The sequence below is a fragment of the Phycodurus eques genome, chromosome 10, assembly GCF_024500275.1.
Source record: "Phycodurus eques isolate BA_2022a chromosome 10, UOR_Pequ_1.1, whole genome shotgun sequence".
Classification (NCBI taxonomy): domain Eukaryota; kingdom Metazoa; phylum Chordata; class Actinopteri; order Syngnathiformes; family Syngnathidae; genus Phycodurus; species Phycodurus eques.
Genome location: NC_084534.1, coordinates 24,254,231 through 24,279,531, shown reverse-complemented (window position 1 = coordinate 24,279,531; position 25,301 = coordinate 24,254,231). Strand labels below are relative to the sequence as shown.

The following is a 25,301-nucleotide window of genomic DNA, read 5'->3' as shown; positions in this document are numbered from 1 at the left end:
ATTATATATACCGGAGGCGGTGGTCTTGGTTTGTCGTGCAAATTTCATCCAACCATTTCTATATTGCATATTAATTAGACACCTTTCACCTGACAGATTTGTCAAATAGTGCAGTTTTAAAAAAAATAATAAAAGGGAGGGGGGGAGAGGCAGAACGCCACTTAGTAGAAAGCTAAACTATTGACACAACTGTCTCAGGCACCAGATAATAGGGTTCCACTCCAGTCCTGCAGGTGGCGGTAATGTGCATTACAAAAAAGCCACCAAAAACCCCACACCAAACTTTTTCTACCATCTTTTGGATCATTGCCTCGCACCAACCCAAGTGGACTGTAATAATATATTTATATATATATATATATATATATATATATATACACACACACACATCTAAATGTGTGCATCTTTATCTGGACCAGCACCAAAATCTAACTACATTTCCTGTAAATAAGCAAATGTAGTTAGCGCAGAGGCCTGCTGACTAAATATTTAAACAACTAACAAACAGCGACCAACCTTGTGCTTTTAAGGTTGGCGGAAGTTAAAAAGCTGCAAGACTTCCACTGGATATGCTCATGTGCACATGATAAATCCAATACTCTAAAAGTACAAAGAGTCCCCCGCCATCAATCATGAACTAAATAAACAATTGTTGTTTAAAGACAGTCCTGTGCATCTACTATGAAGGGAGCAAACGCATTGTGACATCACAGAAAGCTCTGTGCTTTATAAATCAGACAGTGCAGCAGCATTGCAGTCTACTCTTTTTTTGGTCCGAAACTCATCCAGCTCATGGTAATATGCCCATTTTACACTTACCTTTATTTCAACTCTTGCTGTTGTACGTTAATAATTTAAAAAAATCTGCCTCTATGTCTCATAAAAGCTAGGTGACCTGGACCGCTTACAATTCATTAATACCATTTAGTCTACATTACATGCCATTGTAAAGCCTCTTAAACTGGCTTACTTGATTAGTTTACAGTTCATCTTGATCGATCGCTGCAAAAAGAACCATTCGAGGGCTGGCAGGGCAGGAGTGCAACAACTGAAAAACTGTCTCAGATTCCTGCTTTCAAATGGGACTTCTGTGGGAATTCACTAGCTAGATTTCATGTTGATCAGTGGAACTGGTGTTGGGGGGCTATTTTTTTTTTTTCACACATGTGCTTACAAACGCTGATGATTTTTCGGGTATGCTTGAGGCACATGAGTTGATTTATTCGTCAGCAGAATAATCACACAATATTCCAAAATGTAACCAGATGAACAATTGTACTGATTACGGGGGGGGATCTGGAGGAATTTGTTGGCTGCCAAGATCAGAATGTAGTCAAAAATAGCCCCCAAAAAAGAGAGAACCTGCATTAACAATGAATGCTGAAGAGCTGAATTGAAGCGGATGTATTCTACATGTAGGAAATCTAGAATTTGAGACTTTGAAAAAAGAAAAAGGACCAAAACTTATAAGAATAGAGGTACACTGGTATAATTTCTCCAAGAATTTAGAGTCTTGAACATTTAGAATCAGTTCAGAAATGATGAATTTATAAAAACAAAAAGTCTCCATTAATTTGGGAATTCTTTCGAGGAAAATGTGGACTTCAAAAAGAAGGAATTGTTGGAATGTACAAGATTTAGTTAGAATGATTTGAATCAAGAGGAGAAAATGATGACTTTGTAAAAATCTCTCCATTTGGGAATACTGAGTTGATTGAAGGCTCTAAATTTCCCCCATAGGTGTGAGTGCGAATGGTTGTTGTTTTTTTTTGTGCCCTGTGATGGGCTGGCGACCAGTTCAGGGTGTACCCCGCCTCTCGCCTGAAGATAGCTGGGATAGGGTCCCGCACGCCCGCGACCCTAGTGAGCATAAGCGGTACAGAAAATGGATGGATGGAATGTGTTAAATTGGTTAAATGTCTTCATTAATTTGGGATTTCTCTCAGGAAAATTGGACTTCTTCAAAAAGTGGGAATTTTTGGATTGTTGAACATTTGGAAGTTAGAATGATATGAATTAGTTGAGACGTTGAATTTGAGGAGAATTGGTAAAATGTCTTTCTTAATTTGGTAATTTCCTCATAGAAAGTGTGGACTTGAAAATTTATCAATTTTGGCAATGTTAAATATTTTGAGGGCGGCACATTGGACGACTGCTTAGCACATCGGACGACTGGTTAGCACATCTGCCTCACAGTTCGGGTTCAAATCTGGCCTCGCCTGTGTGGAGTTTGCATGTTCTTCCCGTGCCTGCGTGGGTTTTGTCCGGGTACTCCGGTTTCCTCCAAAACCCCAAAACATGCATGGTAGGTAAATTGAAGACTCTAAATTGCCCGTAGGTGTGAATATGAGTGCGAATGGTTGTTTGTTTATATGTGCCCTGCGATTGGCTGGTGACCAGTTTAGGGTGTACCCCGTCTCTCGCCTAGAGTCAGCTGGGTTAGGCTCCAGCACGCTTGCGACCCTAATGAAGATAAGGGGTACAGAAAATGAATGAATGGCTGAATATTTTCAAGTTGGAATGATTTCAATTGGTTGAGAAATGCATTATTTGAGGTGACTGTGTAAAACTTCTCCATTAATTTGAGAATGTTATCGAGGAAAATGGAGTTTAAAGAACGACTTGAATCAGTTGGCACATGGTGAATTTGTCAGTTTTCTCCATTAATTTGAATGGTTTTGTTACTTGTGGATGATGTGGAAATAGAGGAAAAGTGTGAATTCTGGGAACATGAAACAATAATTCCCACAATGTCCTCAATGTGCTGAATATTTTGACATTGGAAAGGTTCAAATTACCAGAAGTTGAGAATCGTTGAACTAATAAAAGGTCTTGAGCATTTACAGTACATAATAAATTCAGTTCAATGGCCTTTCTTTTAAACTGCTCAGAGGAAATCTGGGAAGTTGATCAGCAAAAAGATGAAGGAAACAGTCTTGTAAGGTGGGCCTAAAATAAATCCACTGGAAGTGTATCCATGCAACAGGGACAACAGTCATACTACTTGGGAGGGGGGGGGGGGGGGGGGGGGAGAAATGTTAGTAAAACACGGGTATGCGCCTTGTTAATGCCGCATGCTGTCTGTGCAAGTGTTAGGAGATGAGTCATACACGAAGACAGAATGGAAAATGATGAATGGACTAAAGTCAAAGCATTTCCACTACAACAGGGGTGGGGAACCTCCAGCCAGCGGGCAATATACAGCTCATAAATGTTCATTATACCTAAAAATAAATGAGTTTGATCACTAAATCATAATTTCTTCTTAAATTTAGTGTGGCTCTCTGAAGACTTGAAATTAGGACAAAGGTTCCCCACACCTGCTCTCTACAAAGACAAAAGACGACGCCTGGGGTCCATCACGTGAATCGTGAGGAGGGGACGGGAGAGCCCTTTGGAGTAACCTTCATCCTCAACATCATCATCATCATCATGCCATGCAGGTCTGCCGGTGCAAACGTGTTACCTGGATGGGCCTGAATCCTCCCTTGAGAGCAGGAAAGAGAGAAAAGGCAATTGCACTGGTGAGAATGCAGACACGGACGCACGCACGCACACACCAGAAAGCTCGCAATCATTTCCGTCAACCCGACAAGGACCACTCGGACAAAAATACGAGCCTCACAATGAGCGCTGAGTGGGAGGTCAAGTGGAAAACGCTTACCGGGTACAGTCACAATTTATTGGCTTGTCGACACGTGACGAAAGTGCGCACACACAAAGCCACAGAAACAGAGCCACACAGCGCACACAGACACACTCAAAGACACGCACGCACACACACAATGACATACCCACACAATGCGCACAAAGACAAACAGCTACAAACCTGCAGCCACACAACACAAAAAGAAACACACAACGATGCGGCAAAGACATAAATAACAGCCAAAACGAAGCAGGCAGGCAGACACACATTGACACAAATGCACAAACAGGAGCCAAAAACCTTCAGACACAAAGACACATGGATGTAAAGGCAAACACACACATTACACACACACAAAATAATACACACACACACACACACAGCCGCAAACCTTCAGCGACACGCAAAGGCATAAAAGACATACAGACAAACACACTCATAAACACAGAGAAACACACACCAACTCAGAAATACACTAGTAAATACAGTACATACAAAAAGACAAAAACACACTCAAGAGACACACGCGAGACACACAAACATACGCACACACTTTGGCGGGGTATTCCCTAGCCACCCCTGGCTTTACTAAACTGACATTTTGGAGCCCTAATGAGCCGCTACGCAGAGCGTCTCAATGTGGGTGTTGGGACAGCAGACAGTCTTTTCGAATTCTGCCGCTACCATGAGTCACATCCCCATCCTGTAGGTACACTTAGCACTAGACAAGCAGACAATGTGGCCAATAATAACAACAACAGGTCTGACTCTGTCGCACCCGACTGAGCCTTGATCTGTTCCATGCTTTATTATTTCATCAATTTTAAACAGATGTTTTTTGTGTGTGTGTCTCCTTTCTGCATTGACTGTAGTGGCATCAAAGGATGGACTCACACCTATTATTATAATTATTTATCCTTTTCCTGGGAAAGTGTTACTTGAAGTGTTGATTCAGAGCCGCTTTGCAAGCTGCTGTGCGTGCAAGCGGCGAGGAAAACGAGCTAGAGTTGCAGTAAACTACTTAATGTCGCTCTTACACAAGAAAACAACAGAGAAAATGGGGTTAAGGCTGGTGAGCTAATAACACTTATAATATTAAGATAAAAGGCTGAAATTACACTGCAGCTTGAAGCGACTAATTCAGAATTATTGCCTGTATCTGATTTTTGTTGTTGTTTTTTGCACGTTTATTTCAAGTGACACATATCCTATGTGGCTGCGTTTCAATGATGAATAATTCGCAACGTGTATCCCCAATGGTAGACAGGCTCCCTCTAGCGTGCCGCAAAATAATCACTGCATTAAATGTTCAAACATTGCATAATGTTACAGTGGCTTAAATTATTATTTTATTTTTTTAATCCAGTGCAATATATTTGTTGAGTACAGTGCAGTTGTATCTAAATTATAAGTGCAATACATTTCTATTTAATCATTTAGAAATCATGTTTTCAAATATTAATTCAGGCACAATTTGTATTCAACGTTTATGTGCAATACATTTTAATTGAATCATTATTTAAGTACAGGTTTTAATTTCCTGATATTTAAGCGCAGTCTTGATGTTCAAACTGTGCGTTATGTTACAGTGGTTAACAACGATATTAAATATTATTTTCGGGAATACAACCCTCATAACAGCCTCGTTCGTTAATAAACACTTACTGCGCTATATTTTAATGTTTGATGATGGGTGGTACTTGGAGAGCCGAGTAGTTTTTGAAGGGGTACTTGGTGTAAAAAGATTGAGAAACTCTGACTTAACACATGAAACAACCTGCGAATTACACTTCAATAACTCCACAAGCTTCAACACAGAGCTAACAACACAGAAGTGAATAATAATACATACATAATATGAATATTTAACATTACATGGCATTTATCTGGCATACTATTAGCCCATTGATTTAAAAGAGGGTAGCCTTGACATTAGCAATTTGTAATCTTTTTGCTTATTTCATTATTTACAAGTGGATTTTTTTTTTTATGTTTTTGTGTTATTTGGGCAGATGGAGGTGTGTATCTATCACAAATTGCTGTATTTCGATAACACTGCGCTGACATTGACATGGCATCTGCACATTTGCGCCGCACTCGCATTGGCAGATATCCATTATGCACAACTTAATTCACATTTGGAAAAATGATGATCCCGATTCCATCTGGTGGTTTTTTCTCCTGTTTATGTTGACATGACACCGAAAAAAAAGGAAAAAGAAAACCAACCCGGAAAAACTGAACTGTGTCACTTGAATCACGCAGCATATATCCAGGTGATATGACAATTCATCTCTGGGCGAAATACTCTGAATCAAAGCAGTTATTTGACAAGTGATCATTTCCAGAGGCTTTTAAATTTTTGGGAGTGCGCGGACACAAACGCACTCGCCCACAAAAGTATGCAACTGAACTCAAAAGAGTATCTACACCAAATACACGATAGTACTCTTGACCAGGTGAATGAATTTGCTTATGGCTACACATGGAGTGTCTTACTCGGGGCACAATGGACGTTTCTCTATTGGAATAAAAAGGCTTACTGTTTGGCTTCATCTCCTTTCCGACTCCACTTCCGTGGCGGCACAACAGAGCATAGCGCCAGTTAGTGACAGCCAGCGCATGCACTGTGTGTGTGTGTGCGCGCGCATGTGTTTGTGTTCACACTAACACCACCAAACACCCCACACTCTTTGACCTCGCATGACATTTCGAGGGAGAAAACGTCAAAGAAAAAAAGTAAAAGAAGGTTATTGAAGATACTTTTTGCATTTGGAGGAGTTCAGTGCAACAGGCACGATGACGCAGCATGTCACAAAGCAGGCCGTCGGTAATTAGACATGTTAGCATCCGCGTGGTGACAACGACACCGACTACGCGGCCTGACGTGACCTCATTACTACGGCCTCACTTCAGAATCCCAAGACACTGGATCACAGGAGTCAAATCCCCTACAGATCACATGTTTTTGACATTGTTAGATGCTCTATGCGCCCCATAATAACATGCTAACATGTGGCCTGGGTCTTCCCATGGATCCAGTATACAGTGGTGCCTTAAGATACGAGTTCAATTTGTTCTGTGACCACACTTGTAACTCAAAACCAGAACTCCACAATATATAGTTTGAGCATCGTCATCGCAATGTACATATCAATAGTCAGTTTAGTCAGATTGCAAAGTACCTGGCCTTCATCTTTTTAGTACCTTTTTCCCCCCAGTGTGCAGTTTGACAGATCGTGAACAATTTTCCAAATGAGAGGCAAAATGTGCTTGCTTCAAACTGTTTGTCACTCCCAGTTGTAGTTCATTGTAAAACTGACACAGAACCACACTAATGTTAGGTAACTTTAAGGTTAACATATAGTTATGCTAACGGAAATTAGCATTGATGCGACGGTAATTATAAAATAATAAATCAGAATCATCTTTATTTGCCAAGTATGTCCAAAAAACACAAGGTAACGGCGCAGCCTAGAGTGTTAAAATACTTTTCTTCTAGTATAATAACTATTAATAAAGACACAGGAAAAGAATACGGTCAACTTAATTTTGTCAGCCCAGTCCAACTAAACACGATGTAATGGTCAATATTGTTATTTGCTCGGGTTGATGCTTGTGGAGTTATTTGTGTGAAATTTTGGTGTCTGCATGTGCGTTGTTGTCATGTGTTCTATCAGTTTAAACACAGGCATATCAGATATGCATCACAGGAATATCAGATATGGATCACTTGAAAGGGACATGGTGACAGGAAAATAGTACAAAAAAAAAAAAACAAGATAAAGGCATTAGATCAGAATAGAGCACTTGGACGTGCTGTGTTAACCCATCCTTCCATATTTTGACAAAGAGTCTAGATGCTCAGTAAAATCAATTACATCAAAATAAATTTCCAGTCATTTTTATGGAGAGGGGGAAAAAAACATTGTTGAAATTAGAACATTGCAGTCAACTAGTTTCTGAGTTTTAACTTTAGAGGATCCAATGTATCATCAGTTGCACAGTAAAAAGCCAAGCTTTCGAATAAACATTTCAAGGAGGAACATGATTGTCATACATGTACCTGATGGTGGGTCGGTCGCGGGCCCGTCGCAAACTGATTGGAGGGAGGGTGGTTGAAGCGGTGGTGGCAAAGCAGGCAGAGGGAAGAGCACAAGAAACACACAGATGAGCAGTGTGGCAGACGATAAAGAGTAACCAAGCTGCAGGAGCACATGATGCAGCAACATTGTCTTAATTACACTGATTAACCAGGGCTTTAAATCATTGAGAATGTTATACTGAGGGTCCTCGATTTATGACGCCACTCCGTTGCTACGGTGACAACATAACCCGAATTTGTACACTGCAATCCCCTACTTGAGCAGTCACCTTATCGTGGTGGAAGGGTTTGTGTGTCCCAATGATCCTAGGAGCTAAGTTGTCTGGGGCTTTTTGCCCCTGGCAGGGTCACCCATGACAAACAGGTCCTAGGTGAGGGACCAGACAAAGCATGGCTCCAAAGACCCTATGATGAGAAAAATTATTGGATTACATTTTCCCTGAGACCTGGAGGGGCGTGATTGGGAGGAATGCCCCCCCACCCTCGATCAGAACCAGAGCGGTGTCCTGTTATTGGACTTCTGTGCACACCACGGATTGTCCACAACAAACACCATGTTCAAGCACAAGGGTGTCCACACGTGCACTTGGCACCAGGACAACCTCGGTAGCAGTTCAATGATGGACTTTGTGGTAGTGACATCTGACTTGCGGCCGCATGTCTTGGACACACGGGAGAAGAGAGGGGCGGAGCTGTCAACTGATCACCACCTATTGGTGAGTTGGCTCCGATGGTGGGGGAAGATGCCGATGGAAGAAGTCCGACCTGGCAGGCCCAAACGTATTGTGAGGGTCTGCTGGAAACGTCTGGCAGAATCCCCTGTCAGAAGGAGTTTTGACTCCCACCTCCAGCAGAACTTCACCCACGTCTCTCGGGGGAGGTGCGGGACACGGAGTCCGAGTGGACCGTGTTCCGCGCCCCGGAACTGTGGCCGTAAGCTAGTCGGTGCCTATCGTGGCGGCAATCCCCGAACCCGTTGGTGGACACCAGCGGTGAGGGATGCCGTCAAGCTGAGGAAGGAGTCCTGTCGGGCCTTTTTGGCTTAATTAAAAGGATGTATTCATTTAAAAAAATAATTTAACTCATCAAATAATTGGTTAATTGATTTATTGTAACTATTTTCTATCACGCATTCTCATTGGGGTCGCGGGTGAGCTGGAGTCTTTGCCAGCTGACTTTGGCCGAGAGAAGGTGGGTCCACCTTGAACTGGTCACCAGCCAATCACAGGGCAGATAAGGTCAAACAACGCTTTACAGTCACATTCACATCAATGGACAACAGTAGAGTCTTCAGATGAACCTGACATGCATTATTTTAGGTGTTTTGTAGGTGTGGGAAGAAGCCAGAATACCGTGAAAAACCCCAGGCAAGAACGGGGAGAAAATGCAAACTCCACACAAGAAGGCCGAATTCGAATCCATAACTTCAAAACAGTGAGGCAGATGTGCTAATTCCTCGTCCAGTGGCTGTTAGTGTAAATGATCAAATAAAATTAAAAAAAAATAGTAAAATAAATAATTGTAACAATTTTGTATTTGTTTTATTAAGTAATCGGTTCATTCATTCTCATGAAATCAATGATAAAAGATATAATTACATTTTTGGTACAGCTTTTATATGCACATTTTTACATTTTCACCTAATCTACGATATGACCTGGGCCATCTATCTATTTTAAAAATCAAACGTGGCCCCTAAAGTTTGTCGACCCTTGGACTCGAGGAATGCTGACTGTCACAGTTCCCGGTGGTGGGAGAGGCATGGGGCGCTGGGGTAACACTCACCGGGCGACTCTGTGGCTGTGCATTCATTGACTGCGTCTGAGGAGAATACACAATAGGGGCGGAGCCAGCATTCTGCCCAGGGTTGTACGGAGACTGTCGAGAGAGGGGATAACAAGATGAAGAGGTCACGTGTATGTCAATTGAGGAGCACACACTTCATCAGCCACTGTGCTATGGACAACAAGTCCTATTTGCGTGTGTAGTAAATTTCATGCCACAGCAGGAAATGTTATTAAATTGGGGTTGACATCTTGTACAAAGTGGCACCCTAAAGGTTTGAAAGTCTCGTAGTGCATTATTGCTCATCAGAGCCATGTGGAGGCCAGTTTATCTCCTTTTCTCCTAGCTACCGTCAGTATGGTTGTGCCAGTTTAAGAGTGTACTGGATGAGTGTGCTATTTTTAGCTCGTTAAGACCAGAGCCTCTCCCAGGGTGCACAGTGGTCGACCAGACCGCCAACACAGAAGATCGCTATAACGCTCTCATATATTTCCTGGGAATACATGGCACTGATGTTCCTAAATTTCCCTCATTTGAGGTCGAACTGTCGTTGTGTTTGCCCATCGCATTTACAGGACCTATTACATGACATGTAAATGAGCCCCCCCAAATACCCAACATGCATTTAAATTAAACCAGATTTCATTTTCCTTAATATCAAACCACTTTTTCTACACCTGAGCTGCGGTGCAGATCTCAGGTGACATTGCATTTACAGATTCTACAAGAGGCCCAGGTATCTTGTCCAGTGGAAATGGACAACATACTCTTTTTCCTCGCTTCTAACTGACACGATATCCTCAATTTCTGCCGTTGTGAAATTTCTTCTTTTTTGGGACCATCTCTCGCAACTTCAAACCTCCTTGCGGATTTTGTTTTGATACATCAAATGGAGGGAAATAGGGATGTGGTTTGCAGGTCCGTGCAGATGGTGGACATGACCCCGTCCATTAGAATTTCATTTCTATACATTTTTAAGTACGAAAACAGTGCCTTGTTAAAATACACGGAAATTTGCATTAATTTACAGGCTCATGGCTAATTAACCTATTTTTGACCTCAGCATCCAGTGCACATTGATGGTTCTAGGAATAAATTAACTAGTTGTCTTAATCTATTTTAATTTCAACTCAAGCACATTTTACGCCTCTGATACGAACAAATGAAAAAGCTATATACCGTATTTTCACGACCATAAGGCGCACTTAAAAGTCTTAAATATTCTCCAAAATGGACGGGGCACCTAATAATACGGTGCGCCTTATGTATGTGTTGAATACAGAGACCCCCGTAAGTGAGACTGCGCCTTTTAATACGGTGTGCCTCATGGTCGTGAAAATACGGTACTTGAAAAAAAACGTACAGAAAGCGCAAACATGAGCAAGTAGAGCGGATGAAGGCGGCAAATGTCACACAAACTCACCCCTCCGCCTGTCTCCCAGCCCTTAGGAAAGCGATACGTGGGAGCCGTGGGTAGGGATACCTGAGCAAGTGCCGGGGAGTGGGCATGACCGGGCGGTGTGCCCGCCAAGCTCGGGTGTCCCTTTGTGATGTCGTGAGGAGTGTAAGGGGGGCCAGCGTGTCTGGGGAGCTGGAAGACATGAAAACAGCGCGGTTAAGATCCAATCAGTTCTGCTAATGACACGGAACACGCAAATGGTGGCAGGGGTGTAAGGTTTGACACTTCTCCCACCGTGATGTGTTGAAAGCGACTCGCGCTGTCTGACACTGGCGCTCAAGTCATGCTGGATTTACACTGCATGGGTTGGAATCAGGCCTCTTTCAAATGTACGTTATAAATGACTGAGTGTTTGTGTTTTAAGGTTTGCAATCTCCCAAAGAGCGATGCTAATTTCCTTTAGCCAGTTTGTGGTGCTTCCCATTATTATGAAGTTAGTCACATGCAATTTGGTCATGTAATATTGGAACTATATCAGAATTAGGCACTTGGACGTGCAGCGTAAATCCAGCCTAATTATCTAAATGCAGCATGCTGTGTTGCTGTGTGAAAGTGCACGCTGGGTTGAGTTCGGAATAGCGGTGTGGCAGGAAAGGTCTTGGCTGCCGCAGCTGGCACCGTTCTCACCATTCGAACACACTGCAGGAAGGCGACAAGAAGCCCGCGCGTTTCAACAAAACAACTCCTCTCTCAAAAGGGCATTTTTGCTCACTCGACAACGGCGACATTAAGCTCAACGGGAGCACTGCGACGTGGCCGCGGGCGCCAGGACCCGGGGAGCAGCGGCAAATCGTTTCTGAACATTTCTCCAGCTCCTTTGTGTGCCCCACTTCCCTCACATGACCCAGGATAAAGCAACTAATCTCACTGCCGTTGCCAAGGGAGGAGCCTGCTCTGCTTGGACGACCAACTGATTCGGAGGACATATGGAGTGATGGTATGGGGGAGGGGCTGCTGTATAGGATCTGTAACACGAGAACAATTGCTTCGTGCTTACGGGCATCGCTTTAATTGACGAATCTTAGAGTGATTATACAGTGAACTCTGCGAACTAATCACTTCCCCCCAGCCAAATGCACATTTGGTTTGAATAAGCAGCATTGCTTAACTTTAATTACTGGGGAGGGTGAGCAATACCCATCTGCCAAGACAGGGTGCCGTGTTAGATACACAGGTACATAGTTGGACTAGATTTTGATGATTACTGGAGACTTACAACAGTCGATCGATCTTGACTTACAAGTGCCCCAACTTACAAGTTTTTCAAGTTACAAGCTGTCATTTGGTTGTTTTGCTTTGTGTTGAGAGTCAAAATTTGAGGTACGAGCTACCTTCAGATACGCTGCTGCTCGAGTGCAGTGAAAGAAAGAAAATGGAGCTATACATTACTGTAATGCCCTTGCAAGTGGGCAAGGAGAGCCGCAGTCACCGATGCCCTTTCAGCCGTTGAACGTGACAGTTAAACACACAAATACAAAATGAGAACATCTGTGAGGAGCTGCTGTAGGCCACAACTCGCACCCAGACACTCACACTGACTCCTAACGTCACTTACTAGACCTCGCCCCTTAAAAGGCACACATCTAATACACTACACTTTATCCTTTCTATTTCTTTATATTATCTATTATTATGTTGTATTAAGTTTCTGTACAATACGGTGTATTTTTTTTTTTTTTATATGGCTGGAACGGATTAATGGCATTTCAGTTCATTTCATTGGGGAATATGATTTAATATGCTGGTAAGTGCAAATCTATTTACTTGAGAAAAGCTTGGTCACGGAATGAATTAAACTCAAGTCTGGTCATGTACGATTGTACTGGTACATGGCCTTTAGCAAGCATTCTTTAATTTCAATTTCAATGTGAAATGTGTCAAGTTGCACAGCCGTGGGTGCGCGTGCGTGCGTGTGTGGACTCACGCTGTAGAGGGCAGCCACCCCAGTCTGCGTGGAGAAGATTCTGTCATCCAGTGACTGCTGAACCCGAGGAATTCTGCAAAGGTGCATTTTAAGGAAAACCAGCACTGTGATACATGGGTCCGTTTGGGTCGTTATTTCAAGAGAGCGTCATCACTTGTTTTAAAATAATACTGATGAAGGTACACAAGGAGATTTGGTACACTAAAGGGAAGTTTTAAATCAGTAGAAAATGACAGAATCAATGTGTCAGCCATGCTGAAGTTCATTTTATTTTCAAAAGGGATTTCCTCGAAGCTCTACAGCTTGCTGAGTTTCATTTCAAGGATTCCCCCAACCGCCCCTCCCCACTAAACAAGCCCCTCGCTAATAGTACACTGTGTACCTTTCACCATTCGTAGTGTGTTAAAGGGAAAACGTGAAGTGGATTTTTGGGTGTTTTTGCGGCTTTGGGTAATATAAAACAAGACGACTGCTTAGCCTGCACAAGGGAAAAGGTAGACCATAATTGAACAATAAACAGCAAATGTCATGTTATGACTTGTTCAAATCTACTCAGGATCAGCTTGAATGTAAGCCAAGCAGCAGCGCTTAAATGGGCAGGCGAGTCGTGAAGCAGAGAGCCACTTAGCGAGGCGTCAGAGGGGACCAAAAGAGGGAGCGCTGACCAGCCACACATGACAGCGAAGCCCCGCGGTTAACCTGCTTGGCCGCTGGTCTGTGTCACACTCGCAAACCGCTGGTCACGTGGTTTAGGTGAAAGCGAGTATCTGGCTGTCTTACGCCTGGCCCAGAGTCACGTTTCGCTATTCTCACGAGCCAGCATCCTGACGCCGCTCTTGGCTCCCTGCCAGGCCTGCTATTCATACCGACTACGCAAAGAGGAGACTGAAAGTAAGGAGTCTTTCAGGCAAAAAAAAAAACATGTATTGCTGAAGGGACTCAAATCTGGTATGCTCAGGCATCTGGGCTATTGTTACTACTACTAGTCTCTTGCTCTGCCGTACCCCCAGACATCTGGATTTTGGCCTGTTTAACGGCTGCTTCACCCCTCTCCTCTCCTGCTCAGAAAGCAGGCTAGGTGGCAGTGATCAAAGTGAGGCTGCTACTGTTAGGATTCTGCATCGACCTACCGGGACAGGCCCCGAGGTGACGCACTTTCCCCAGAGGAGTCTACCTGCGACGCTTCATTTCATTAAATGGACTCTCCCCCCCTCCCTAAATGTGTTTTCTCAGATGTTTTCCTTGCCAGGATTGGGGGGGGGGTCTACACCAGGGGATGACGTTTGTGAATTGTGGGTCTGTGAAGCCTTTTGAGACTCTTCTGTGACTAAGGGCTACACAAATAAACTTGACTACGGTCTACAATACTGTAGTACATTTTGTGACAATCAAATTCAGCACTCTGCAACACCAAGGCTGAATTTATGCTTCAAGTGATAATTCTGATTTTCGGTTCTCAAGTTGCATAATTTGGATGCACGTCATGGCAGCGTGAAAAGAAAACAACACATGAATCTAACAGCTTTAGATCGGAATCAGGCTTCTTCCAAATAAAATCCGATACGCATCGGATATCTGCCAAGGCGAGTGCAGCATAAACGCTTGGGTGCCCTATTCTAATTCTACTACACTCTCACACCTTGTCCATACAACTAATCATGGCACAGATGACCTTGCAGCTAAACCTCCCACTTCTGACAGCATTTTTCTCACAGCACGCTCCACCTGGATTTGAACCACAACGCGCTACCTCCCCAAAACAGGTGGGTCCGTGTCCGAACACAAGTATCCCATTCCAATTACACTAGTGCCTCACGCAAAGTCCTTCGAACTAGGTGTGTCATAGAGGGCCTCACAGTAAACCAGCCCACTCCTGACATAATTTATCCATTTGGTTACAGAAGTCTTAAACCGGACTTCAACTGAACCGGATTTGACTAAGAGTTTATTGCTGACAAAAAGATGATAATGAAGCAACAAATCAGGGCTGTGCAGCGACCACTTGTGCCTTTCTCAATAGACAAATACCACAACCGCAGAGTCTTCCAAATAAAGTCTTTCCACGTAACGGTGAGAAATCCGGTGTCTCCTCTCAATGACGCAGGCTACCTGGAACTCCCAGAGACGAGGAATCAAGACAGGAGGCGCAGGAAGTGAGCCGACACAACCCAGATGGCGCAAACATTCTCCCTCTCCCTGCTGGCCCACTCGCCTCTCGCTTATTCTTCCCCAAACACACACAGACAAACAAACAAACAGGAACACACACACACAAAGTGGCACTAACAAAGCTTTCCCTGCATGCTGCAGCTGAGACCACTCTTTCACTGCAATACGAACAATAGGTGCTAGCTTAGAGGATTCAAGCCTCACAAATCAAAATCTGGGATCCAAATGTTAATGGAGGGGGTGGGGGGAGTAAAAGCAATGTTCTAACCCTACACGGTTTCTCTTTCATGATTAGGGAAATGCATATTTGACTTAAGAATTGTCTATCTTGTGTAATTATATGGAGGAACTTTGGCTTTCACTTCTTGGCTGTGACCAACAGAATTTAAACGGAAAATAACGTGGCAGTGAAGTTTCTTGCAAGCATTTTGTTCTTTGTAATGCAGATGAGTTTGGTTCTGCATTCTGGTGAAGTTTTCTTGACCTAGCTAAATAAAAGATGATTAGTGCTAGTTTAGAATGTACCAAGTACTTACCATACTGAAATTAAACGTTAAGGAGCCCATCAAAATTGTAGCTTATTGAATGGAAGAGTAAATTTTGTGCCGTTTGCTGACAGACCTTTGAATTTACTGAAAAAAGGTCTGTGAAGCATCAACACATTCCTTTAGCAGAGCTGTAAATACTACAGGAATCAATAAAAGAAAGAAAATGTGTAAAATCTATCAAGGATCACCAAAAGTAATTAGAATTCACCATTTCTCCATAATAGGGTCTTTACAAAATGTCACGTCCGTCAGGCTTATGACTGACGAGGCTTTTAAAAAATTTTCAACATCTCAGTCCCACGGCAGGCATAGTCAGTGTCGGCAAAGTTCTGCCTCAGTAGGCCCCAGGCGACCCAAATGTAGTCCTGATAAACACAGGCTTTATATGACCATCTTGATTTTTTTGTTCACACGTGGCCCTGTTTGGATCTGCATCATGGTAGTGTAAGCGGGTCCCTGCGAAGCATTGAGGCAGAGATTTTGCTTTGCTTTGTAATTGAATTATTTGAGTAATCATGGTACCAGTGAAGAGTCATCCCAGCCAACAAAACAGAATGTCATTTTTTTATGTTTGTATTTTTTTTATGTTTGTATTTTTTTTAGACTTTATCTGATCGGCCTAATCGGTATCGGCCGATAATTAGCATTTTATGCTGATCGGCTGTAATGTCATAATTTGCCGATCTGATAAATGATGTCCTTGATCGGCTCCGCAAAAGACATTTACTCCGCGTCGCCATCATCTACAGTATATTTGAATTCAAAAGCTAGTTTATTTTTAGCCTTGTCGCGTGTCTTTTGACAGAGTACTGTAAATCTGACAACCAATAAAGTTATTTAAAAAAAATAAACATGTCGGCAGTATGGGACAGACAAATTTGGTCTTTCACGATTGCACTGTCAGACTACTGCTATAACATACTGTATTCCGATACCACCACATCCCGTCTTTTACGATCACTGGGCTTTATCAACACGCGGCCGGATACACTCGTTACCATGGCGACGACATTGTGACGCGTGTATTATAAGAACAAAATGGGGGGAAACGTGCTGGTGGTCACCGGTGCTCGGGAGATTATGTTCTTTTAAGGATTGCTTGAGATATGTTCACGTACTTTTAATACGATACCGCTCGCAAGCAGGCAACAAAACGTAATGTAGCCTAGCAAGCTAGTGCTAGCACTAACGGTTGTGCGTAAACATCCCAGCGTGATGTTGAATCATGGTCAAACGTTTCGGTGTGTGTGAAGTAATTTAATTGCAATAAAGTAATTCCGCTACAGTAAGTTACCTCCCATTATTTCTCTCATGTAATGTTCGTTTGACCTGACTGAGTAGAATACATGACCTGACTAGAGCAGTGATTTCCAACCTTTGTGGAGCGAAGGCACATATTTTACAATTGGAAAATCTCTCGGCACACCAACAAACAAAAATGTCACAAAAAATACATTCACAGTAATTACTGTATGTACTTCCTGCCATCTAATAGAAGAGCATTTATTTGTTCTGTCTGTCACTATGCCTCACTAAATAGAGGAACAAACGTTATTTATTGTAAATGAATAATTATTTGAGCAGTTAAGTAAAATTTTATAATTTCCCACGCCACCCCTGAAGACTGCTCATGGCAGACTAATGTGCCATGACACACTGGTTGAGAATCACTGGACTAGAGAATCAAGGCTTAAAGATACTCAGTATACAGTACACAAGTACTGTATATACAGTAAATTAACAAGTCATTTAAATAGACACATTGCTCCATCTTGTGATCGGATCGGTGATCGTTTTTTTAAACCCAAAAATCCTGATCGTGTAAAGCCTAATTAGTTTTATTACCATGGTTTACCACTACCCTAGTGATGTCGCTCATGGCATGACTTGCATGCAATTTTAGTGTCTCCAAAAGAGGTTGGTTTAAAATGTCTTGTGAATGCAAACGCAGCCATATCGGATTTTGGTGACTTAAAATGTATATGGAAAGTCGGTTATAGGCATTAAATCGGAATTGGTATCTTGGACCTGCACCGTAAATCCAGGCTTAGTCGATTTTGCATTAAAGTAGCGCCTCCAAAATGTTCAAACTACAGTGCCAACTCAATTGTGCAAGTCTGAAGCAGTTTGCGAGAACATTTCCTTGAACATATTGTTCTCATTTGGAGCATTTCCGACACAAACGCAACAACAAAAAAACACAACTATTATCAATCTGTCAGAATGGATGACTGTACTACATCATCTGCTTCAGATCACCATGCATGGGAAACAATGAGTTTGTTAAGTGGCACCGTGGAGAAAGAAGAAGGCTCAAAACAGCAGTCAGGAAACAGTTAAAGAGTTCATCTCAAAAAGCACTGGCAGCATTGTCTCCAAACATGACTCCTATGCCAGCATATTAAACACTGAAGAATCCACACGGACCTGTTTATGTCCTCTAATCATCATCAGAAAAAAAAAATAAAAAAATAAAAAATAAAGACCTCCTGAATACTCGACATGAGGCAGCTGATGCAAACAATGGCAAGTCTGCTTTCTGACATCAGGCAGGACGGCCGCGGGCACGCCCTCTCTGGAATAAACTGTCAAGCATGCTGGCTCATAACAGCTCAGCAGTTTATTTATAACTTCCCAGTGAGCACACGAACATGAGGACATTTTAACAGGCAGGCTACACACACACACACACACCTGCCCTTAAGTACAGTGTTGTGTCAATGTGCAGCTTGTACATACAACATATCTGGAGCTGGGCGTCATACCTGAATGTGACGGCATGTATGGCAGGCGACGTGATAAAATGATGTCAGTGCCACTGTCTCTAATCCGTACATCATGGCTGGCCTCACCATTGTTTTAGAAACTTTGCTCTTCATCCTAGCAGAGACTCTTCTGTCACATAACACACCTGCCTTCCTCCACCCGTTCCAACCTGCTTGGACCCATTTCTTCTTTTCCTGACCACACTCAACATTGCTCTGGACGGTTGGCCCCAATTATTTTAAGTCCTCCACCCTTGCTATCTCTTCTCCCTGTAGCCTCACTCTTCCCCCACCAACCCTCTCATTCATGCACATATATTCTGTCATACTTCGGCTAATCTTCATTCCTCTGCTTTCCAGTGCATGCCTCCATCTTTCTAACTGTTCCTCCACCTGCTCCCTGCATTCACTGCAGATCACAATGTCATCTGCAAACATCATGGTCCACGGGGATTCCAGTCTAACCTCATCTGTCAGCCTATCCGTCACCACTGCAAACAGGAAGGGGCTCAGGGCTGATCCCTGATGCAGTCCCACCTCCACCTTAAATTCATCTGTCACACCTACAGCACACCTCACCACTGTTATGCTGCCCTCGTACATGTCCTGTATTATTCTAACATACTTCTCTGCCACTCCAGACATCCGCATGCAGTACCACAGTTCCTCTCTATGTACTCTGTCATAGGCTTTCTCTAGATCCACAAAGACACAATGTAGCTCCTTCTGACCTCTGTACTTTTCCATCAACATCCTCAAGGCAGATAATGCATCTGTGGTACTCTTTCTAGGCATGAAACCATACTGTTGCTCGCAAATACTCACTTCAGTGCCGAGTCTAGCCTCCACTACTCTTTCCCATAACTTCATTGTTTTGCTCATCAACTTTATTCCTCTATGGTTCCCACAGCTCTGCACATCAGCCTTGTTCTAAAGAAACGGGCACCAGCACACTTTTCCTCCATTCCTTAGGCATCTTATCACACGCTAGAATTCTATTGAACAAGCTGGTCCAAAACTCCACAGCCACCTCTCCTAGATGCTTCCATACCACCACAGGAATGTCATCAGGACCCACTGCCTTTCCATTTTTTTATCCTCTTTAATGCCTTTCTAACTTCCCCCTTACTTATCATTGCCACTTCCTGGTCCACCACAATTGCCTCTTCTACTCTCCCTTCTCTCTCATTTTCCTCGACTCCTCAAAGTATTCTTTCCATCTATCTAGCACACTACTGGCACTAGTCAATATATTTCCATCTCTATCCTTAATCACCCTAACCTGCTGCACATCCTTCCCATCTCTATCCCTGTCTTGCCGACCTATATAGATCCTTTTCTCCTTATTTAGTGTCCAACCTGGCATACATGTCATCATATGCCTCTTGTTTGGCCTTTGCCACCTCTACCTTTGCCCTATGTCACATCTCAATGTATTCCTTTCGCCTCTCCTCGGTCCTCTCAGTGTCCCACTTCTTCTTAGCTAACCCTTTTCCTTGTATGTGGTTCCACCACCAAGTCTCTTTCTCTCCTTTCCTGCCAGAAGATACACCAAGTACTCTCCTGCCTGCCTCTCTGATCACCTTGGCTGCAGGGGTCCAGTCTTCTGGCAGCTCCTCCTGCCCACCGAGAGCCTATCGCACCTCTTCCTGAAAAGCTGCACAACACTCGTCCTGTCTCAGCTTCCACCACATGGTTCTCTGCACTGCCTTTGTCTTCCTAATCTTCCGCCCCACCACCAGAGTCATCCTACACACCACCATCCTATGCCGTCTGGCCACACTCTCCCCTACCACTACTTTACAGTCAGTAACCACCTTCAGATTACGTCGTCTGCACAAGATGTAATCCACCTGCGTGCTTCTACCTACGCTCTTGTAGGTCACCCTATGTTCCTGCCTCTTCTGGAAAAAAGTGTTCACTACAGCCATTTGCATCCTTTTTGCAAAGTCTACCATCATCTGTCCCTCCAAGTTCCTTTCCTGGATGCCGTACTTACCCATCACTTCTTCATCACCCATATTTCCTTCACCAACATGTCCATTACAATCTGCACCAATCACGAAAGTCAGAAACTCTCTTTTGACTGATCTCAATCTCATTTCAGTATGTATCAGTTGGTTTAAAAAACCCAAATATTTTAATTTTCTCTGGAGCAGTAAGAGTGGAAGTGGAAAATTTCCTAAGGCATTCTGCTATCTTGTAATATACGCAAAAACGGCATTAAGCTTTTAGGTTTCTTGACATATTTTGAGAAGCAAGTTGCCTACTTTTCTTTTTTTTTTTTTTCCTATTCAGGATATATTATAGATTATGAGTGCATAGTGGATATCGCTGGTGTCGGGCAAAATCCTTGCATGTCCAAAACCATCCCTTTTAACAAAAAAAAAAAAAGGAATGTTTCTCAAGCCATTAATATTGCATAGTCAAAGACTGACATTTTTTAAATTAATCGAATATCGTCATATGGGAATTAGGCCTTGTCCAAATGTGAATAAGAATCGGATACACATCGGATATCTGTCAATGTGTGGAGTGAACACACAAATCGGATCTACCTCATCAATGCGAGCTAGATGTCATCAAAATACACCGATTGGTGACATACACAGTACAGACACCCGCGTCTGCCCAAACAACCACATTAAAATATACAGCACTAATCATTTTCATCTTAAGCATAGACCTGTGATTCTCAGTGTGGAAGACAGGCTCCCTCTAATGGTACACAAAAGAATCACTGCTTCAGTACAATTCAGTAGTATTTAACTTTTATGTTCTGTACATTTGCATTTAATCTTTCAGAATTGTTTGTCAGCCAAGGTCAATTAAACACTAGTTTAATATTTGCATTGTTTACGTAGTATTGTATACTTCTGTGTTGCTGTTTCATGTATTCCGTCAGTGTAACATTTCGGGGGGCGTGTCACTTCAAATGGATATGGAAATAGATGGTCAAAAATTTCAGATTTTGTCATTAAATCTGTCTGAGGGACTTGGACCTGCTGTTTAAATCCATCTATCCGTCCATCATCTAAGTGGGATGGGGAAAAGCCCTCAGTTTCTCAGCTGGGACTGCAGCGGAGTGAGGTGAGTTGGAATGAAATAAGGAGAGGGGGCTGGGTGAGTGGTAGCATCTCAAGCAAGGCTGGCTGACCTGGGCCTTTGTTGGCAGATGGTGGGAAGCGCCACCTTGGCCTCTCGCACTGACTGCTAAGCAGCGGCACCATTGTTTGAGCTTGCGCAGCAGCAGACACATGTGCCTGGCGTTCCTCTTGACGACCAGGAACAGCAACAGCAACCACCCACACACACACACACACACACACCTTCAAACAGCACACCATCCTGTTGTCCCGCGAGTTAACATCCCAGCAAGTGGGAACTGACGATCCCTCAGAGAGCCACGGGTCAGAAGCAATGTAAAGTCTATAAGGCGTGAGAGGTTAGACAAAAGGGGACGGTTGGACGTTAGGCAAGTGCAGAGAAGGGCGCTCATAGACATTTTTATCATCAGTTCAAAACTGCCCAGTAAGAAACATGCATTTACGCCAACACGTTGACTGGACTGGTGTGTTAAACAGTGGAAGCCCGCATACCCGCGGATTCACCCATTTTCCTCGTTTTGTTTTCTCAATTTTCCTTTTTCTGGTGGGAAGCTACCCCAAAAACACTTATTGGCGGTTTACCCCCTGCTTATTCAAGAATTTTGTGGGTTTTTGTTTTATAAAATACAGTGCTATTTTCCTTTATTAAAAACAACAAATAAATTGTGTTTTTTGGAGGTGCTTTAAGAGATTAATGGTTTTAAAAAAAATAATGTGCTATACAGGTAAATTGAGTTATGAGTTTGGTCATCGAATGGATTAAACCCATAAATGAAGGTAGCATTGTATAGTGCTGTTTTTTTGGGGGGTTTTTAAAACCAGCTGAGATGCCACAACTTCTAAACCAGTGGTTCGCAAACTTTTTACACGAACTACCACCATCATGACCACCATTAAAATGCAGTAGCGTATCGGCCCAAGCATTCATCCAACCAAAAAAAAAAAAAACAACAACAAAAAAACGTTAAGATGTATTTAAAATGATTGTAAACCTCTGTAATATTATGTAATTTGAACAACACAAAAAATGTAAAAGTGAACGTTATATAATCTTAATGACTGATTTTAATCAATTACTTAACTTCAGTCAATTAAAATATTCAGTGCAAATGTACTGTACATAAGTTAAATACAACTATCCCGAACTGTACTTAACAAATGTACTGTACCAATTTACAGAATAAAAAAAAAAAAGAAAAAAAAAAAAAGATTTAAACCACTGTAACATTATTCACAGTCTAAGCATTTAATCCAGTGATTCTTTCGTGTATCACTGGGGGGAGCCCACATACCACTAATGATACTCATAGTACGCTTTGAAAACAAGTGTTCTAAATAGATTTTACACCAATCTGATCAGCCTGATTGGTATCGGCTGATAATTAGCATTTTATGCTGATCGGCTAATCAGCTTTAATGACATAATTCGCCGATCCGATCAAACACGTCATTGATCGGCTCCGCAAAAGACATTAACTCCGCATGTACAGTATACTTGAATCCAAAAGCTGGTTTATTTTTAGCCTTGTTCCATTTGACGTAGTACTGTAAATATCTGACAGCCAACAAAGTTATTTAAAAAAAATAAAAAATAACGTGTCAACGGTGTCGGACAGACAACACGTAATGTCCGGATTATACTACAAGACAAAATTGGTCTTTGACGATTGCCGGATACACTCGTTACCACGGCCACGACAACAACAATCGATCGAGTCGTGTGTATTATAAGAACAAAATGGGGAAAATCGTGTGCTGGTGGTCAACGGTGCTCGGGAGAGGACTTTAATTCAAGGCTTGCTTGAGGTATGTTCACGTACTTTTAATACGATACGGCTCGCAAGCAGGCAACAAAACGTAATGTAGCCTAGCAAGCTAGTGCTAGCACTAACTTTTGTAACGGCGTTCTGTCGAATCATGGTCTAAAGTTTTTTAGGAATCATTAGGAATCTTGTTTTTTAGGAATAATTAGGAATCTTGCGCTACTGTTTGTGCTGAATTTTTGTATCTGTGTTACGTGTCTCACAAGTCATTCACCACAATAGAAATGATAAGGAGAGCTTGTAACTGCAATGTAGGTACCGGACAATCTAACTTTGTTAGCTGGAAGAGGAATGCTTTTAAGTATAAAGGCATATCAGATCAATGACACAGGTGTATCAGACCATCAACAGTCACAGGACATACACAAGTCAGATGACGTAACAACTGCAATGTAGGTACCGGACAATCTAACTTTGTTAGCTGGAAGAGGAATGCTTTTAAGTATAAAGGCATATCAGATCAATGACACAGGTGTATCAGACCATCAACAGTCACAGGACATACACAAGTCAGATGACGTAACACAAAAGTCAATGTGTAAATCACTGCAGCGGCAATCTCAACAAGCCATATATTTACATCTATTCCACTTACATAAAACTTGTTATAAACGTCTAAAGTTCTACACCCCAATGATAAACATTTACAGCCATGCAGTGGAAAATAGGTTAAACAAATTCAACAGTCAGGAGTCAAACAACGATACTGCACAGTTAGCACAGACAACCAGTCTCTGTGTTCTGTTAAATGTAACCCTCACAGCACTTAAAGCCAGGGGTATGGTACAAACAAGCACTCATTATTAATACAACCAAGTGAAAGAGAGATGTTTTTGTGTCTGCGTTTTTGATCGTTTCAAAAATAATCCCTGCTTACACGGATATGCAAAAATGCAATATCCATGCCAAGCCACTAGTTGGCAATGCCACAAGAAACTGCATTTTTTGACAACCCTAACAAAAAGCTGCTTTTAAATACGTCCCATTGTTTCTGGAAAGAAATACAACTCCTATATTAGCTGAATAGTAAACAAAACTCCAAGTGCTACTACAAGAACTGTGGTCCACCATTACTCTTTTGACAGACTCGCAAATGCCCAGACTGAACACTTTAAACCATGTCCAAACGAACGTGGATATTTTCAAAAACGCATTTTTCCTATCAGTTTCTGCCACTTCCTACACACACACACAAAGTTTTTCTTTCCTTAAAACAGAGGTTTTGCTCCAAGTAGGGCTTTCCAATGCTTCTTTTCAGGATCTTCTGCATTTGTGTTGACAGCAAAAAATTATTTTGCTTGTTTCTTAGGCTTCAGCTATCAAATAGTTTTAGAATTGAGTATCCTACCATATATCCCATCAATTCATCGCATAAAAATATTTTTTGCATTATTAAACACAATAACGTGAATGTGAGGTGCAGGTATTATTTTTGTTCACTTGGACACACCATCCTCACCTTTTACTGTAGTATCTGTGACTGAGTGTGAAGGTTTTAAAAGGTGAGGCTTGGCCTGGTGAGTGACGTGGGCGTCAGTGAATGAAAGTGTACAGCTAATTGGCTGGCAACGGGTTAATGCGTTAGACCCTGTGTGAGCCATGACCATCGGTAGCTCGTGTATGAATGTGCTTATTACATGTTTGTTTTCTTACCATTTGTTTAATAAAGCGATTGAAGGTTCACTGGCGGCTAAGTGTCCTTGACCACTTGGAGGGTGCATTGCTAGACATTCTAACTACCGATAGTAGACTATATTGAATTAGCTGACATCAATACGTACGTTACCTTGTGCTGGCGATTGTAGACGTGCTTTTGTACAGTTGACTTGCACTTTACGTTCCCTGTTCAGTGTGAAATGATCCCAAACTTTGGACATTCTCTATCTTTTACGAACTGGCTTAGTGCCATCACGCCCACTCATTTCTGTAGAGAGTGGTGCATGAATCTCCATCATCATCCGTCTGTG

The 25,301-nt window shown here is 42.4% G+C and overlaps 1 protein-coding gene and 1 long non-coding RNA gene across 7 annotated transcripts in view; one reads left to right on the top strand and one right to left on the bottom strand.

Moving 5' to 3' along the window:
* The window catches only part of eif4g3a (eukaryotic translation initiation factor 4 gamma, 3a), a 56,791-nt gene that overhangs the window by 27,735 nt on the left and 3,755 nt on the right, over positions 1–25,301 (bottom strand). For 4 of the 6 annotated variants that reach the window (XM_061687121.1, XM_061687124.1, XM_061687120.1 and 1 more), the window contains exons 2-6: positions 12,923–12,995; positions 10,963–11,130; positions 9,540–9,632; positions 7,716–7,748; positions 3,467–3,487 (exon numbers count right to left, since the gene is read on the bottom strand). In XM_061687121.1, coding sequence (XP_061543105.1) covers positions 3,467–3,487; positions 7,716–7,748; positions 9,540–9,632; positions 10,963–11,130; positions 12,923–12,995 — 388 coding nt within the window. The remainder of the gene's footprint in view (positions 1–3,466; positions 3,488–7,715; positions 7,749–9,539; positions 9,633–10,962; positions 11,131–12,922; positions 12,996–25,301) is intronic. The other 2 variants (XM_061687123.1, XM_061687125.1) reach the window with 1 other exon arrangement.
* On the top strand, positions 732–14,457 carry LOC133408345 (uncharacterized). Its single transcript, XR_009769297.1, has 3 exons — positions 732–795; positions 3,276–3,524; positions 13,989–14,457. It is a non-coding gene; the product is annotated as an uncharacterized LOC133408345 (long non-coding RNA).